This window comes from Leuciscus leuciscus, assembly GCF_965113295.1.
Source record: "Leuciscus leuciscus genome assembly, chromosome: 20".
In the NCBI taxonomy this organism is placed as follows: domain Eukaryota; kingdom Metazoa; phylum Chordata; class Actinopteri; order Cypriniformes; family Leuciscidae; genus Leuciscus; species Leuciscus leuciscus.
This window is the reverse complement of record NC_138744.1, coordinates 35,785,551-35,804,134: the sequence shown is the minus strand read 5'-3', so window position 1 is coordinate 35,804,134 and position 18,584 is coordinate 35,785,551. Positions and strand designations below refer to the sequence as shown.

The 18,584-nt window shown below is 37.7% G+C and overlaps 1 protein-coding gene and 1 pseudogene across 2 annotated transcripts in view; both read left to right on the top strand.

Annotated features, from left to right (window-relative positions):
• LOC309483405 (leukocyte elastase inhibitor-like) overlaps positions 1-2,250 on the top strand; it is a 61,555-nt pseudogene extending 59,305 nt beyond the window's left edge. Inside the window, exons 4-8 of the transcript XR_014211709.1 lie at positions 143-283; positions 370-487; positions 700-842; positions 931-1,113; positions 1,226-2,250. The product of XR_014211709.1 is annotated as a leukocyte elastase inhibitor-like (transcript). The remainder of the gene's footprint in view (positions 1-142; positions 284-369; positions 488-699; positions 843-930; positions 1,114-1,225) is intronic.
• An 8,339-nt stretch (positions 2,251-10,589) lies between these two features.
• On the top strand, positions 10,590-14,041 carry LOC309483398 (zona pellucida sperm-binding protein 3-like). Its single transcript, XM_082149227.1, has 8 exons — positions 10,590-12,448; positions 12,724-12,842; positions 12,920-13,023; positions 13,118-13,295; positions 13,436-13,553; positions 13,637-13,719; positions 13,801-13,889; positions 13,959-14,041. Exons 1-8 carry the CDS (start codon positions 11,903-11,905, stop codon positions 14,024-14,026), a joined length of 1,305 nt encoding a protein of 434 aa, XP_082005353.1. The 5' UTR covers positions 10,590-11,902; the 3' UTR covers positions 14,027-14,041.
• The last annotated feature ends 4,543 nt before the right edge of the window (positions 14,042-18,584 follow it).

Genomic DNA, 18,584 nt, shown 5'->3' with positions numbered 1-18,584 from the left:
ACGTTCTCAGAACTTTAGCTAACATTCTGTCATGGTTCTGTTGCATGAACAGCTGTATTTACTGTAGAGAATCTAGAGATGCATGTATCCTTTGGGTTCGTCTGATTCAACTGATTAAATCTGATATTGTTGATGCAAACAGAAATGTCCAGAGGAAAAACCTGAGGACCAAATTCATTCCAGCTTCTGCAAGTTCATGAGTGATCTGAACAAACCAGGAGTCCCGTATGAGTTGAGTCTTGCCAACCGCCTCTACGGAGAGCAATCCTACCAGTTTGTTGAGGTAAGACTCGGTTTATTCACTGGAGGTTCTGGAAATGTTCTCAACTCTAATATCACTTCCACCTAAATTGGTTTGCTATGTAACAGAAATTCCTCAATGACACAAAAAGCTACTATGAAGCCAGACTGGAGAAGGTGGACTTCAAGAACCAATCAGAGGCTGCTCGTGTCAACATCAACCAATGGTTGGAGAAAAAAACACATGGTGAAATCCAGCATAAACTTTGAAACTTACTCTAAACTCTTACAAAAGTTTTTTTTTAATGTTTTTTGCAGCACTTTAGATGCAGCAGAAATGTATTTTCAAGGGCCATGTTTGGCTTCATGGGTTCTAGAGTTGAGCTATATAGTAAAAATATCAAACCAACCAGTTGAAATCACTGCTCAAAGTGAACAATGTCCATTTGTGTATTTTAGAGAAGATCAAGGACTTGGTGCCAAAGGGAGCCATCGATGGGATGACAAAACTGGTTTTGGTGAACGCCATCTACTTCAAAGGAAACTGGGAGAAGATATTCACAAAGGAAGCCACCAGAGATGGAAAGTTTAAGCTGAACAAGGTGAGATTTCATACTCTTTTTAAAAATATTTTTAACAGTAATGATGAAATTTGAGGGGTTATAATGTGTTTCCATTTATGTTTGGCAGATTAAAACTAAACCAGTGAAGATGATGTATCAAAAGGCACACTTTCCTCTGGCATTCATCCCAGAGATCAACAGTCAGGTTCTGGAGCTGCCGTATGTCGGGAATAATCTCAGTATGTTGATCATCCTTCCTAACAAGATGGAAGATGGAAGATGGAGATGAAAGACCACTGGCCTTCAGAAGGTGATTTGAATGGTTAATTAGCCAGCCGTGACCAGTCAGATGTTTACTTGTGGAGCAGTTTTCATTTTGACTATTTCAACTATTCATCTGACATGTCTCTCTAATTATCCAGTGTGAAAAGGCACTGACCTACGAGAAGCTCATGGAATGGACCAAACCAGAAGTCATGTGTAAACAAGAGGTTGAAGTATCTCTGTCCAGATTCAAGATGGAGGAAACCTGCGACATGAAGAGTCTTCTGATCAGCATGGGAATGGAGGATGTTTTCGACGTGCAGAAGGTGAATCTTTCAGGCATGTCCTCCAACAACGACCTGGTGATGTCGAAGGTGATCCAATAAAGCCTTTGTTGAAGTCAACGAGGAAGGAACCGAAGCGGCTGCAGCCACCGGTGCCGTCATGATGGCAAATTGTTATATCAAACCGCAGGTCTTCAACACAGACCATCCTTTCCTTTTCTTTATCCGACACAATCCAACCAAGAGCATTTTGTTTTACGGACGCTTCTGCTCTCCATGAGTGAGTCCTGCTGCATGAGACGCTTCCAGCTAGTTTAGGTGATGATCTGGTTAAAATGAGTAGAGGAGACTCGGGACAACTTCTACAAATCAAAACAGTTTAAGAAAAATGTATATGTGCCAACAGATCTTTTGCAATTTACAGGAGAAAGACTTATTTAATTAATAGTATAACATTTTACAAAAATGATTTTGCTTCAAACACAAATTAATCCTACAAGGGTAAGTGGGACCTGCATTACAATTATTTGAAATACATTAATTCCTAATCATTTTAGATCAGGGTTATTATCATTAACTAAAACCATAAATGTTACTTGAAAAAAAAAAAACACATTTAGTTTAAGTTGAAGTACTCAAATAATAAAAAATGACAATATACACAACAAAATTACGAAAACGTTCAAATGAAAACAAAATGGCCTATAATAAAAAGGAAATCTAATTGAAAATATTACCAAAAACTATAATAGTATCAATGATAAATGTTACAAACTGCTCGGATACGCAAAGGCTGAGGATCCAAAGGCAGTAGTTTATTAAAGGGTAATCCAAAGTATCATTTGGCTACATATTATGTGTATGCATTCACTGTAACAGTATATGCAACATAAATGAACCAAATCGGTAACACTTTATTTTACGGTGCCCTTGATACAGAGTAATTACTTAATTAATTACTTAGTAATAGACTTTGTAATAACATGTAACAAAATGTACTTAACATGTAACTAAGTTATGGAACAGCCTATACTTACAGATTGTAATTACGCACATGTAATAGGCAGCTACTGTTACACATGTGTAACAAGCCGAGTCTGTTACATATTACATACACATTACTTGTATGTAACATAAAGTAAAGTGTATCAAGATTGTACTAAAGTGCACTTCCTGTGTATCTACAAATGGTATCCATCTGAATTAACCCACTAGATCATAGCTTAAATACATGCATTAGCTTCCTAATTACATTGCAATTACAAAATATTACACAGGTATAAGCTACGTAAAATAAAGTGTATCAAGAATGTACTTAAGTGTACTTTGTGTATACATACCTTATCCATCTCTGCCTTACTTTGATTTAACTCACTAGTTCACAGCTTAAATGCATGCAGTAGTTTCCTAATTACATTGTAATTACATAATATTACACAGGGATAAGCTACGTAAAATAAAGTGTATCAAGAATGTACTTAAGTGTACTTTGTGTATACATACCCTATCTTTATCTGCCTTAGTTTGATTTAACTCACTAGTTCACAGCTTAAATGCATGCAGTAGTTTCCTAATTACATTGTAATTACATAATATTACACAGGGATGAGCTACGTAAAATAAAGTGTATCAAGAATGTACTTAAGTGTACTTTGTGTATACATACCTTATCCATCTCTGCCTTAGTTTGATTTTACTCACTAGTTCACAACTTAAATGCATGCAGTAGAGTTCTCAACGGGTCGGGTCGGCCCGACAAACCCGACGGGACCCGCGGGTTCGGTCCGGGTTCGGGTCGGAAATATAAGCAAATGACTCGGGTCGGGTCGGACCTCGGGCTTAATCTTTTCCGCTCAGTGAAAAAAACAACAACAACAAACAATTTTTTATTAATCATCGCTGCTGTTCACCGTAAAGAAAGTCTGGCTGCTGCGTGCAACGTGCATCATGGAGAGGGGTGGGGGCAGACCTGACGCCGCTGCGTGCAAGCCTTTAGCCTGGAGAAGATGGAGTTGGTGAAAAGTAAACTTGCCGCAGGTGAATTCACCGTCGCTACTACAGGAGTGGGAAAATCAGAGGTCTGGAAAGTGTTTATTGTTTGTATTGTTAAAAGGCGTGAACATTAAAGGTTGATTTGAATTCCCGTCTGCTGGTCATGATAATAGGTGTATGAAAAAAAAAAAAAAAAAAAAAACGCGGGTTCGGGCAGATAATTCAAGTTGATGTGTCGGGTTACATCGGGTCCGGGCTTTAAAAACCACGGGCCGGGTCGGGTCGGGTTGTAATTTTCAGGCCCGTTGAGAACTCTAGCATGCAGTAGTTTCCTAATTACATTGTAATTACATAATATTACACAGGTATAAGCTACGTAAAATAAAGTGTATCAAGAATGTACTTAAGTGTACTTTGTGTATACATACCTTATCCATCTCTGCCTTACTTGGATTTAACTCACTAGTTCACAGCTTAAATGCATGCAGTCGTTTCCTAATTACATTGTAATTACATAATGTTACACAGGGATGAGCTACGTAAAATAAAGTGTATCAAGAATGTACTTAAGTGTACTTTGTGTATACATACCTTATCCATCTCTGCCTTAGTTTGATTTAACTCACTAGTTCACAGCTTAAATGCATGCAGTAGTTTCCTTATTACATTGTAATTACATAATATTACACAGGTATAAGCTACGTAAAATAAAGTGTATCAAGAATGTACTTAAGTGTACTTCATGTGTATCTATAAACCTCATCCAACTCGGCTTGTTACACATGTGTAACAGTAGCTGCCTATTACATGTGTGTAATTACAATCTGTAAGTACAGGCTGTTCCATAACTTAGTTACATGTTAAGTACATTTTGTTACATGTTATTACAACGTCTATTACTAAGTACCTAATTAAGTAATTACTCTGTATCAAGGGCACCGTAAAATAAAGTGTTACCAATAAATCTTTACAATTCTTCAATAAAACCTGATTTTGAGTCATTTTTTACTGTAAACCGCTGTGACAAATTAACTGTGGTCAAACTCTGGTACCAATGAAGCTCAAAGAAAACTGGTGTCTGAAAAGAGTGTTGAGGTGAAAACATGGAAAGAGAGGAAATTAAACTACCATTTTAATTATTAAAATACGTTTATTTTTATGAATGGAACATCAGGGTGTATACGTTGTTTTATATATATATATATATTAATAAAAAAAAATGTTTGACTAAAATTATATATTTTTACCATTAAGAGAATTCTGTTTCATAATATTACTGTATAAAAGTTGCTGAAAAACTTAGGAAGTTTAATGAAGTTAGGGAATACTTTAGATTGTTGTTGCAATTGAACTGCATTTCATGTAAAATAAAGCTTAATTTTAGTTTAAGTTGAGTTATTTGGTTATGAGCTTTTGTCGATTTTATTCAGGTGGGTTTTTCCATTCAATTTAGCCTTTATTTTTATTTCATTTTTAGTCATTGATTTGCTTTTCAAAATAAATGTATTAATAAACATTTCTTATTTTTAAGTTTTTCCATCTAATATTTATATTTTATTTCATCTTTATTTTAACTACCCAAAGTAATAATTTTTAGTTTAAGTTGAGAATAACAGCACTTGTCAAGAGTTTAGAGTTTGTGTCTACACACACACACACACACACACACACACACACACACACACACACACACACACACACACACACACTGGAGTAAAAAAATTGAAGTGTGACAACTAGCCCCAGTGTCCTCTACACCGTGGTTCCAGAAGGTCATTTAAAATATCTTACTTAAAGCTACACTGTGTGATTTTTGTTGATTCTTAGCAAAAAACACTTAGTTCTTTCAAAAATATATGTGCTCATTAATGTATATTTACTTCTTTCAAGTAATGAAGTATTCTCGTAAGTTTATAATCAGCCATTGAAAGTACAGTACATACGGGTGAGGGGTTCGAATGCCGGTTGCCATGTTGCCCCTCCATCTTGAAACTACATTAGCCAAAGAGGGACATACCTGTAAATTCAAGCTTCGCCTTTCGCGCTTTACACTCAGTGACACAGAGACGAATGCGAGGGGGAGATTACTCGCGACTGCCGGCAGATTTGAAAGATTGCTGATGGAGGATCTATTTTCGAGGACATGTAGCAGAGTCGCCAAGGAAGCGAAAGAGAGAATTAAAACGTCAACGCGACAGGCAAATCAGCAAGACCAAAGTCAATACTGGAGTAACTTTTCCCAGATGGAAAGAGCTCATGAGGAGCAAAGATTTTAAAACGGACTCCGGAGTTGCCTGCTTTCTTCTCGGCAGGTAATCCAGCCTATTTGTGTAAATTCGAAGTTTTATAGTTGCTTGTCTAACCATAGCATGGTTGTGCATAACGCCAGAACGACCTCTAGTATAACTTGCGTTACTTTTCCTCACGTCAATGGTGAAAAAGTATTGTTTACCTTGTAACATAAATCTGTGCTGCGACGGATCACAGGTGATAGTTTTAAAGGCGCAATTGGACGAAGTCGAACTGGAAGCCATGTTAATCTTGGAATAATACGGCCACCGTAGGAGTTAAAACGCCCTCGAAATTGAAAGGAACAGAAACTAATATTCACTGGGTAGTCATATACAATTTCACCGCTAGATGGGGGAAAATATCACACAGTGTAGGCAAGGCAAGGCAAGGCAAGTTTATTTATATAGCACATTTCATACACAATGGCAATTCAAAGTGCTTTACATAGAAGAAATTAAAATAATAAAAAGAAATAAGAATAATTAAAACAGTTTAGAAAAATTAAATTAAATACAGTACTTTTAAAAATAAAAAATAATATTATTATAGATCTTTCCTTCAAAGGATTCCCTTAAGACTTAAATCTTTCCTTCTTTTAACCTTCAATCTTCTTACGACTTCCATCTATCAACTTTCCTTTAACTTTCTTTTCTCCCTCATTTACTCACACGTTCTTTTCACTTTCTTTAGCACTGCGTTCACATTCTTTCTCGACTTCCATCTATCAACTTTCCTTTAACTTTCTTTTCTCCCTCATTTACTCACACGTTCTTTTCACTTTCTTTAGCACTGCGTTCACATTCTTTCTCAGACGAAAACTTTAATATCGTCATTTAAACACTGTTCTACTTTCAAACCCACATTAATACACGTCACTTTCACATTATCACTTTATTTTACCTTCTGAGTGGGCATTTACAGTTTCGGGCTAAATGCCCTGCTGACATAGGAGAAATTAAAATAATTAAAAGAAATAAGGATAATTAAAACAGTTTAGAAAAATAAAATAAAATACAGTACAGTACAAACAGTCGGACGAACAGCGGCACAGTGCTCATTCAGTAAATGCATAGCTAAACAGAAGTGTTTTGAGTCTGGATTTGAATGTGACCACTGTAGGAGCACATCTGATCTCTTCTGGAAGCTGGTTCCAGCTGCGGCTGGCATAATAGCTAAAAGCAGACTCACCATGTTTAGAGTGAACCCTTGGTATTTCTAGCTGATATGATCCTAATGATCTGAGTGATCTGTTGGGTTTATATTCAGTGAGCATATCTGCAATGTATTGAGGTCCTAGGCCATTGAATGATTTATATACCAGTAATAGTACTTTAAAATCAATCCTAAATTTAACTGGGAGCCAGTGTAAAGACCTGAGGACTGGTGTGATATGTTCATATTTTCTGGTTCTGCTCAGAATCCTAGCGGCAGCGTTCTGTATGAGTTGCAACTGTCTTATGGTCTTTTTGGGAAGGCCAGTGAGGAGTCCATTACAATAATCCACCCTGCTGGTGATGAAAGCATGAACAAGTTTCTCTAAGTCTTGCCTGGAAACAAAGCATCTAATTCTTGCAATATTTTTCAGATGATAGTATGCTGATTTAGTTATTGCTTTGACATGACTACTGAAACTAAGGTCTGACTCTAGTGTCACACCAAGATTCCTGACTTGATGTTTAGTTGTTTGACCCCTAGAGTGAAGGTATGTGTTCACCTTGAGAACTTCATCTTTGTTTCCAAACGCAATAACTTCAGTTTTGTCTTTGTTTAATTGAAGAAAGTTTTGACACATCCAACTGTTGACTTCGTCAATGCATCGGCACAAGGAGTCAATGGGGCTGTAATCGTTAGGCGATAGGGCTAAGTACAGCTGTGTGTCGTCTGCATAGCTGTGGTAAGCAATTTGGTTATTTCTCATTATTTGGCTCATTGGGAGCATATACAGGTTGAACAGGAGTGGCGCAAGGATTGAGCCTTGAGGGACTCCGCATGTCATGGATGTCCACTCAGACTTATGGTCTCCTATACTAACATAATAACCTCTCCCATCTAAGTATGACCTGAACCATTTTAGGACTATCCCAGAAAGCCCCACCCAGTTTTCCAGCCTGTCAAGAAGTATGTTATGATCGACAGTGTCAAATGCAGCACTGAGGTCGAGTAGTACCAGCACTGATAATTTTCCTGAATCAGTATTTAAGCGAATATCGTTTATTATCTTTATGAGCGCTGTCTCTGTGCTGTGATGCGGTCGGAAACCAGATTGAAAATTGTCAAAGTAACCATTTGAGCTTAAGAATTTGTTCAGCTGATTGAAGATAACTTTTTCAATGAGCTTGCCTATGAAAGGAAGATTTGAGATCGGTCTATAGTTGCTTAATATGGTCTTATCCAGATTGCTCTTTTTCAGGAGGGGCTTGACAACTGCAGTTTTCAGGGAGTTTGGAAAACTCCCAGAGAGAAGTGAGGCATTTACCACTTCTAGAAGATCTGCTTCTAAACTGTTTAGCACACTTTTGAAAAAAGATGTGGGAAGTGTGTCAAGAGCGCATGTTGATGTTTTAAGGTGTTGTACGGTTTCTTCCAAAATTTTGCCATCAATTTCTTTGAAGTCAGACATAGTAACTACTTTCTCAGGTGGTCTGATCTGTCTGACCTCAGTGCAACTCAAGGATGCGCTGATCACCTTTCTGATATTATTGATTTTCTCAGAGAAGAAAGAAGCAAACTCACTGCACTTGCTGTTTGAGAGCATTTCACTAGGAATCTGGCTTGGGGGGTTTGTCAGTCTCTCTACAGTAGCAAAAAGAGTGCGTGTGTTGTTTAAATTGCTGTTTATAATATTTGAGAAGAAAGTCTGTCTAGCTTTGCCTAGTTCCATATTGAAAGCATGCAGGCTGTCTTTGTAGATGTTATAATGGACTACAAGTTTTGTCTTCCGCCACATGCGCTCTGCTTTTCTGCATTGTCTTTTCATATGTTGCACTGCTGTTGAGTTTCTCCAAGGTGCTTTTTGTCTGCCACTCTTCTTCCTGACTTTAACAGGAGCAATATCATCAATTATATTTTTAACTTTTGAGTTAAAAGAATCAAGGAGAAAATCAACAGAGTCAGCAGATATGCTTGGTGTTAAAGATATAGCCTTCATAAATAGTACACTAGTGTTCTCATTTAAGCATCTCTTCTTGACAGACACAGATCTAGCTTCAGTGGCAGGAGAGATCAATATATCAAAGAAAATACAGAAATGATCAGACAGTGCTACATCCTTAATAACAATCGATGAAATGTTTAGACCCTTACTGATAAGTAAATCTAGAGTGTGTCCATGATTGTGTGTGGGTCCATGTACATGCTGAGTCAGATCAAAAGTTTTTAAAACAGTTTTGATTTCTTTTGCCATATTGTTTTCTGCATTATCTATGTGAATGTTAAAATCTCCAGCAATGGCAAAACAGTCAAACTCTGAGGTAATTGTTGATAACAGTTCTGTAAAGTCCTCAGCAAAGGCTGGAGAATATTTTGGAGGCCTGTAAATAATGATAAGTAAAATGCGAGGAGCACCTTTTAACACAGTACCCAGATGTTCGAAAGACGGGTAATTCCCAAATGATATTTGCTTACATTGATAGATATCTTTAAAAAGAGCAGCTAGATATGGAGGTATTTTTGGTGCAAAACTACTGAACGCCTGTGACAGTGGAATTTGTAGTTGTAGAGAATAGCCACACATGTGTATCAGTAAATTTGAAGTCACAGAGAGAAATGTTTTAAGAGTTGCAAACTTGTAGACTTTTTTTTATCTTCCACAAACACAACACAACAGTTACACCTTCTCAAATTCTTCATTGCAGGTGCACAAATCCTATTCTACAAATCACAAATTAAGAAACTCATACGCTCACATGTTTGCTACAGTTGCTGCAGTGAATATGGTGCAAAACGCATTTACACACCTGCATCAAAAAATGTGAAGTCACGGAGAAATTTTGCTCATCTGCAAATCAGTATGTGAATTCATCCAATGAGAGTTGCACACTTGTAGAATATTTTCTCATAAATGTCTTGTATATTTTTCTAGCACAAACACAAGTACATAACCACAGCTGCTTGAATCTGCTGCGACGAATCTCAAACACTGTTTTTCGCTTAAGTGACAAGTTTCGCGCGCTCTCCCTTTTGCACCAAGTGCACCGTGAAATGTGGGGCAAAAGTGAGTTGTGCATCTGTAGAGCCAGTGGGCGGAGCCTACATGAATATTCATGAGTTTCCCGGCCGGGCATGCGCGTGGAACTGCTCATTGTAGTTCACGCTCCTCGTTTCTCAGCAGGTTTAATGGATTATTTAAAAAAAGGTAAATATAGTTTCAGCGCGAACTTAAACTACAATTGTGTATCGTTTTGTTAAACTCATAATGTTTTTATTAATTCGTCACTGACTGAATGATTGCTGGCATTCACTTCGTGTAGGCCAGTATACAACTTAAATTGCACCTTGCGAAGCTTTAAAACTGTGGCTTTTACTAATTGTTATCATTTGTTGATTGCAATAAATTAAATAAACCCTCATAAATGTATCTGTGGGCTAACACTTTTTAAAATATATATAATATATCCTGGTGTGATTGTTCTTAAATTCTTGTTCGTTTAAATAAGCCAAATCATTTAAGACCAAACTCAAGCATGAATGTGTTGCTTTAATACATATACGTACAATTTGGATTAAACAAAATTGTATGGACAAAAGTGGATAAATTACATTTGATACAACTAGGTTACTGTAAATGAGAAACAAAAAACACTTAACATTATTTTACGGAATATAATAAGCCACAAATTTGATGTTCTATATAACTATATTATTTTTAATGTTTTGATTGCAAGGTGTGCTTGTGCTGGTTTTGATATAATAATATATACACTGTTCAAAAGTATGGTATTAGTAAGGTTCTAAGGTAAGGCACCTCTAAGGTACCAAGACTACATTTATCTGAAAAACAGTAATATTGTGAAATATTTTTATCAACTGTTTTCTATTTTAATGTTAAAAAAAAAAATATTGTGATGGCAGAGCTCATTTTACTCTAGATTTCAGTGTCACTGTGCTCTTCATCCTCAGTGCTCACACCGGTCTGCTGACATTTCAGATCCTACAAAAATGCACATACATAACTGCAGTCATTTTAACAGCACAATGTCATTTGATTTCATTATTATTTAGAAGACAAAAACGCTTTTTTTCACAAACGCCGCCATCACCTTTCCTTGCAGGTCCTGCTCTACCACAAAAGCTGTGCAGCAAATGCACAGAAATCAAGAATCAGAAAAGTGCTGTAATAGCTCTGTTTAAAATTACAATAATTAAAATAAACTACAACTTAATATTTAAATAGTTGTTGTTATTCACTTCTGTAGTATACTCACTCAAAGCCTTTGATGGCAGCATTCAGCTTCATGAGCCACTCTCCACTGGATAAACACACATCTGTTCATCTGACCCTGTAACATCCAGATGAGATTCACATTACTTCTGTGATTTATGAGCTCAACACTACATTTACATGTTGAGTTTGTTTTAACTTTTTATCCAACATAAATGTTCTTCAATTTATCAACAGTACTAATGGACAAATAAAATAGATAACTTATGTTTAGTTACTTTATAGATTTGTTCTACATAATAGCACACATACATCACTCAGATGTCTATTTCATGTTGTGATGTGCTCTTCTGCAATACTTATTGAAGATTTTCCTGCCAGATGTAAATAGACATTTAAAATAAGCGTCTTTAAGATGTATATGGTTTATGTAAATCCACTTTAGAGACGTAACTTACGTGTCCTTACTGGAGCTCCCCTGTTAGCTATACATAATAAAACGTCTTTTTACAGCAACATCACAACTATACTATACTGTGTAACGTCTTTACACCTTCAACAATTAATAATAATAATAATAATAATATTAATTCAATAGTTTACTCTACATTAGTTCAACACATGCAATTTTAACACAAGGAACCGTGTTTACTCACATTTGAAAGCACCCGCATCACTGATCTCTGCGATGTTTGATAATGACATATCCGGCTAGTGACATTATAGCACGCTCTCATTGGCTAATGCATAAACTCTACAGGTCCAGAGGAAAATCAAAGGTAATCAATTAAGGTAAAAGGGGTGGAGCCACCTTAATTCAAAGGTATACAAACAGGCAAAGCCAAGTACTGGTGTGTGTTGTGGTGTTTGAATCAAAGTTTGTTAGGATGGGGTTTCTGAAAGTTGTCTTAGTGATGGTTGTGATTGTTGCATTTGATCTGCCTGATGTCTGGGGAAGTTTAAGGTACAGTCACAGTCCAAGAAGCATAGGGCCAAAATCAGATCCAGCTTCCAGAAGTCCTGCCCTTTCTCCTCTAAGGCTCTGGAACCCTTTGCAAGTGGCTTCTCAGTTTCAGAGTCCTTTGGGTCCCGACTTCAAAAGCCTTGCACAGGAGCCTTTTGGCCTTCAGGAAAAGCAGCTGTTGCAGGGTCCAGTGAAGCCTTTGGATTGGAGGTATCCCGTTGTTCCCGAGGTGCAGCGTGAGTTGGCGGTGGACTTCCAGTTGAGGCAACCCGTGACTCCCAGCAGCGTAGCGGTTCAATGCGGCGAGAATCGGGTTCTTGTAGAGGTCCAGCAGGACTTTTTCAGCAATGGTCAGTTGATCCAGCCAACTGGTCTGTCTCTAGGTGGATGTCCTGTTGTTGGTCAGGATCCTGAGTCAAGAGTGCTCATCTTTGACTATGAGTTACAGAACTGCATCAGCTTGCTGATGGTAAGAACTCATAAATCTTAATGGGTTATTTTGGTGTGGCAGAAGATAGCCAAAATCTTTCAAGGAAAGTCAGTTTACTTGGTCTTAGCTGTTTGAAAATCCTGAATTTTCAAACTACTTGCCTTTAAATAATCAACAACATTTTGATGCTCTTATTGTGGAGTCATTCCACTATTGCACCGAGCACTTTCCCATTCATAGTAATATGAGGGCACTGTCTTGGTATACGTGAAGTCTCTGGGATGACCCTCTTGGTAACCACAGTCTTTTTCCAGATGAATGAGGATGAGCTTGTCTACACCTTCTCTCTTACCTACACCCCTGAGGCGCTTGCAGGTATTCCGATTACCCGGGCCGATGGTGCAATTGTTGGTGTTCAATGCCATTATCAAAGGTAAATGATCTCTGTGACTTTCTGTACTTTCTCGAGCAACTGGGAGACCATTTAATGGGTACTTTCATGAACCGCAGGCTTCAAAATGTAAGCAGTGATGCCTTGAGGCCAACATGGTTCCCTTATGCCTCAACCAAGGCTGGTGAAGAGGTCTTGCTGTTCTCCCTGAAGATCATGATGGGTTGGTACAGGTTGTTTCTTTCAATAAAATACACCTTTACCCTTGCTATTGTGGCTGTGTACTTAAAAATAATTATACATTTTTATTTGTGTAGATGATTGGTCCTATCAGAGGCCTTCATACTCCTATTTCCTGGGTGACGTTATTAACATCGAGGCATCTGTGTATCAGTACAATCATGTGCCTCTGCGTGTGTTTGTGGACCGCTGTGTGGCCACTCAAGTACCTGATGTGAACTCCCTTCCAAGATATTCCTTCATTGAGAATCATGGGTAAGGTCATGGCCCTTGATGCGGTAGGACTGTTTTAAGTTGTTTGTAATCACTGTCACAGAGTCATGGGTAAAGTCTAGTTGCTTGATGCTCTACAATTGACATTCATGAGTTACTTTTTGTGATTGTTTTGTCATCAGGTGCTTTGTGGATGCCAAAACTACAGCTTCCAGCTCCCGCTTCATGCCTCGGTCTCAGGTTGACAAGATCCACTTCCAGCTGGAGGCGTTTATGTTCCATGAGGGCAACAGTCTTTCTGTATGTATTACGAATATCATGCGTTAATTTGTTTTCTCTTCTGGTCTGCTTTGGTTTTGTGATTTGTATGACATCCCTTGCAGATCTACATAACATGTATTCTGAAGGCAACTATTGCTTCTGCACCCAGTGATGCTCAGCGCAAATCCTGTTCCTTTGCCAATGGGTACTTTATTTTATTAAATAAAAAAAAAAAAATGTATGGACTTTGTTCATTTTGAAGGTTCCGTGTCTTGTCTTTTTGCAGGTGGATTGCTGCTGATGGAAACGACCAAGTTTGTGGTTGCTGTGACTCAACATGTGGTCCTGATGAATTTGCTGCTTCTCCCTATGGAGGTTGGTAGCATTTGCTCTTTCTAAGGTTGCTTTTATTCAAGTGCTCTAACTTGGCTCTCTTCTGTCTAGGCATTCAGTGGGAAGGCAAGGCCTCACTTGGTCCTGTAATGGTTCAAGGGCAAAAGAGAGGTTCTTAATAAAACTGACAAACCAATCCTTGCTTGTTTCTGACTTGTCATTTTGCATCAAATACCATCCAACCATAGGGTTCCAGAAGTTTATAAATGGGTAATCTTAAATTGAGCATTTTAAATGCAGCTACTGTAAGCTCCAAGGTTAATTGGTATATGCTTTTGAAGCCATCAGTTTACATTACATGTTTTTCGTTTAACAGCAGAATTTCCTAACGAAAAACATATCTATGATTCTCTTAAGAATTTGGCAAGCAAATGATTCCAAAACTGCTGTGCGGGAACACCTTGTACCATGAAGCACTGCTGATGTGATGGTGTTGTTCTCCCTATTGTATTCCTGTGCTCTCACAGTTTGTATATGAATATTGTGATGCTTAATAGTTTATAATAAACTTCATCTGACGTTTGATCACTAAGCCCTAGAGGTCATACAAAACTAAAAACACCCTCTCTCTCTGGGATCTGTATTTATGAATCTCTAGTCTATCATTTGAACTCAGGTTCTTTTTAGATTACAGTAAGTTTCTGTCATAGACAAGCTTGTTTGTAAAATTGTGAATGAATGTAGATAATGTAAAATCTTCTAGTGACTTTCCAGGCTGTTCTCGTTTGCTAATGCTCGTTTGCTAAACTTGCACTTTGAAACCCTTTTTTAAATGTTTGTGTTTTTAGGCCTCCAAAACTCTGTGGTGATGAAAATAAATGGCCAAAATGCATAAGTTGTCTGTTTTTATTTGAAAATGGTGTCTTGTAAATGTCCGCTCAATGGCTGCATCTGAAATCACATACTCTTGAGTAGGTATTTATTTTGAATAAGTAATTATTTCACAACCTCTAAAAAGTATGTTATGTGTAGTATGAATGAAATTCATATATACTACATTCACCATGTTATCATTGTCATGTGACCTTCCAGCATCAGTTGTCGCTTCACTGCCATTCACAAATCTTCTCCTGAGGCCTCATGGGGTAGTAAAGTGTCCATCGTATGAACACTTTCGAATCTAGCCGGAAGTAGTAGATCATCTGGGTACTTTTTGCCTACTCTTTTATGAGTTCTGTAAATTCGAACGTACTTTTGTCATATACTGTTTTTCGCCAACTATATAGTAGGGAACTATGCGATTTTGGATACAGCCCTTTTATCAAATAAGAGAGACTGACCCTGTGTCTCAATGTCCATACTATCCATCCTAAACAGTATGTGAGATTAAAATAAGTGTGTCCCAAAACATAGTATGTTGAAAAGAGTATGCCAGAAGTCCCCAGATGGTCTACTATTTCTGGTCGATTTTCGAAGTGTGGATCCGTGCTCACTATAACGGCTAATATTGCCCACAACCCATTGCGCTTTGGAGGAGGATTCAGTTCAGAACTACAAACACAAGTAAAAAGTGTTCAGAAAACTACAAAACATGGCTGATGTGTGCGACCGATGGTCAAGAAGAGAGTCTTCACAAAAACAGTACATACTGTTAGGGTATAGTATAAGTAGGTGAATTGAGACACAGCAAGACAAGGGCTGCGTTCGAAACCGCATATTCAATGAGTAGGTACTTAATTTCAATAAGTACTTACTTCGAAAGCGCTAAAAGAGTAGGTACTTTATAGCCTGATCTCGTTAAGTATGAATGCGAACCGGACATCTGCCATGTTGACGTTATCATGTGACCTACGATGCGTTATCACCAGCGTTAACAAGCGTTAACACGTTTAATTCATCTGTCTGTAAATATCTTGATATTGATTAAACTTGCTCATTTTGTGGTCTTTTTGAAGAAACTGCTGCCCATTTATTTTGTGAATACATTTATGTTCTTATATTTAACCCTACTAATGTGACCCACCGTTTTATTCTTAACGATATTATTTATTTTTATTACGAAATCCAAAAATGGTCATCTCTTGAATATGTTGTTAATTTCTTTATTTTATATCCAAACATTTTCATCCACAAGCAAAAGTAGCTTAAATCTTCTTTATGTTTTCCTCTTTTTCTTGTTGAATTTAACTCGTTTCATCCCTCAGGCCTAGACCTATAAATAACAAAAAAATCATTTTTTAAATGTATTATAATGAATTATTTAAGAAAATATATATTAAGATATTCAACCTTGTAGGTTCTTTTTTCCTGTGTATAAAATCTCATATTATGTATATATGCGAACCCATGACATATATATATATATATATATATATATATATATATATATATATATATATATATATATATATATACATACACCTCATAACATCAGTAACTCTACAGCCCTACCTAGAACGGTTTTCCTCAGCGTTTGTAATGTCTGCACAAAGGGCAGCTGTGCGAAGATTCGTCTTTGGAGAAAACTGTTGATTTTATACTCGAAAAATGTAAGTATCATTAATATAAAAAATTTATATTACCCCAGAATGAATTGCATTGCTATCCCACCCCAAAACATACAATAATAACAACGATAAATGCTGACCAATACTTAATTATATTACTTTTTACTGAAAATGATATAATTCAATAAAACAAACAAAATGTAATGTATGTCATATGACATAGCTATGCATGAATACACTCTAGATGTGTATATAGTGAACATATCTACATTTTCATTCAAACAATTAATTAAAGCATTAATTAATTAAATTATTTTATTTTATTTACTGACAACAATGAGAAATATTAATAAATTAGTAAAAGAATGAATGAAAGTCACCATCACACAATAAACAAATGCATATACAAGTCAACACATGAAATAAAGCTTTATTCAAACTACATTCATGTATGTAGGCTACAGGCGCTGAACCCCACATCCTTCTGCCATCTCAACACAGCGGTTCCCATTCTGCAGCTTTATTCTGATTAATCAGCTGACCGCCAGAGGTGAGCCGTTCCTTCGTGCCTGAGGTTGTTGCGTGATGTGTTGTGCTTCACAATCTGAGGCAATAAGGGCAGGTGTGTTGTGCTTCACAATCTGAGGCAATAAGGGCAGGTGGAGTGATGGAGGGTCTCATAAGAGCGGGTGGAGTGATGGAGGGTCTCATAAGAGCAGGTGGAGTGATGGAGGGTCTCATAAGAGCAGGTGGAGTGATGGAGGGTCTCATAAGAGCAGGTGGAGTGATGGAGGGTCTCGTAAGGGCAGGTGGAGTGATGGAGGGTCTCATAAGAGCAGGTGGAGAGATGGAGGGTCTCATAAGAGCAGGTGGAGTGATGGAGGGTCTCGTAAGAGCAGGTGGAGTGATGGAGGGTCTCGTAAGGGCAGGTGGAGTGATGGAGGGTCTCATAAGAGCAGGTGGAGAGATGGAGGGTCTCATAAGAGCAGGTGGAGTGATGGGAGGGTCTCATAAGTGCAGGTGGAGAGATGGAGGGTCTCATAAGAGCAGGTGGAGAGATGGAGGGTCTCATAAGAGCAGGTGGAGTGATGGAGGGTCTCGTAAGGGCAGGTGGAGTGATGGAGGGTCTCATAAGAGCAGGTGGAGAGATGGAGGGTCTCATAAGAGCAGGTGGAGAGATGGAGGGTCTCATAAGAGCAGGTGGAGTGATGGAGGGTCTCGTAAGGGCAGGTGGAGTGATGGAGGGTCTCATAAGAGCAGGTGGAGTGATGGAGGGTCTCATAAGAGCAGGTGGAGTGATGGAGGGTCTCATAAGAGCAGGTGGAGTGATGGAGGGTCTCGTAAGGGCAGGTGGAGAGATGGAGGGTCTCGTCCATGGCACCATTTCCAGGATTCAGCTCTGTCACATGACCCTTCAGAAATCATTCTAATACTGATTTGCTGCTCAAGAAACATTTCTGATTATTATCACAGTTGAAAATGGTTGTGCTGCTTAATGAAGTGTGGAAATTGACCTTGCCTGCTATAAATGTATAACATTTCTTAAATCATAGTGATTCCAAACTTTTGTCATGCAAATCTTAAATACCAGAATGTCATGTTTTAACATTGATCCAACAAAGTTTAAAGGTTTCATTTTCAAGAGTTCAAGTCGGAAGTAGATCATGCATTTGTATCAATGGTCATCATTGTGTATCATCCAGGCACACAGAGCAACACATAAGGTCAAAGAAAGAACATGACAAAGAGAAACATCAGTGTAGGGTGCAAAATGTTTATTTGGACATGGATATGGTTGTGGAGTTATTTCCCAGAGATTATTGCCAGAGATGACACAGTTGTAAAGCTTCATAAGGTAAGGTATCAGAAGAGCTTAGCAATAAATAAATTAAATGGTAATGGTTCATGTATTTAGGAATATTCTGCTCTTCTGTTGGAAATAAGTGTTGCTGTAATCATTCAGGTGTTCTGGAATTTTTTGGTTTTACGGTAAAAGTGGAACGTTATTTTTTTTTATTTTTTTTTTTATTGCAGTGACATTCAACAAATGATAACAAAAGACAGTTTAAAGCATTGCAATGTACAGAGGAAAAGCACAACGAAATGAACGAGTTGAAGTTTGCTGTGCTTTATATAGGCCTACACGAAGTGAATGCCAGCAATCATTTAGTCATTAACGAATGCACAAAACGTGCAAACTAATAAAAACATTATGAGTTTAACAAAACGA

Excerpts from the sequence above, each read along its gene's own strand:
- LOC309483398 (XM_082149227.1), top strand. The coding sequence starts at position 11,903 with ATGGGGTTTCTGAAAGTTGTCTTAGTGATGGTTGTGATTGTTGCATTT. Across the intron at positions 13,554-13,636 it reads ATGAGGGCAACAGTCTTTCT|ATCTACATAACATGTATTCT; the intron begins GTATGTATTACG and ends CATCCCTTGCAG. Across the intron at positions 13,720-13,800 it reads TCCTGTTCCTTTGCCAATGG|GTGGATTGCTGCTGATGGAA; the intron begins GTACTTTATTTT and ends GTCTTTTTGCAG.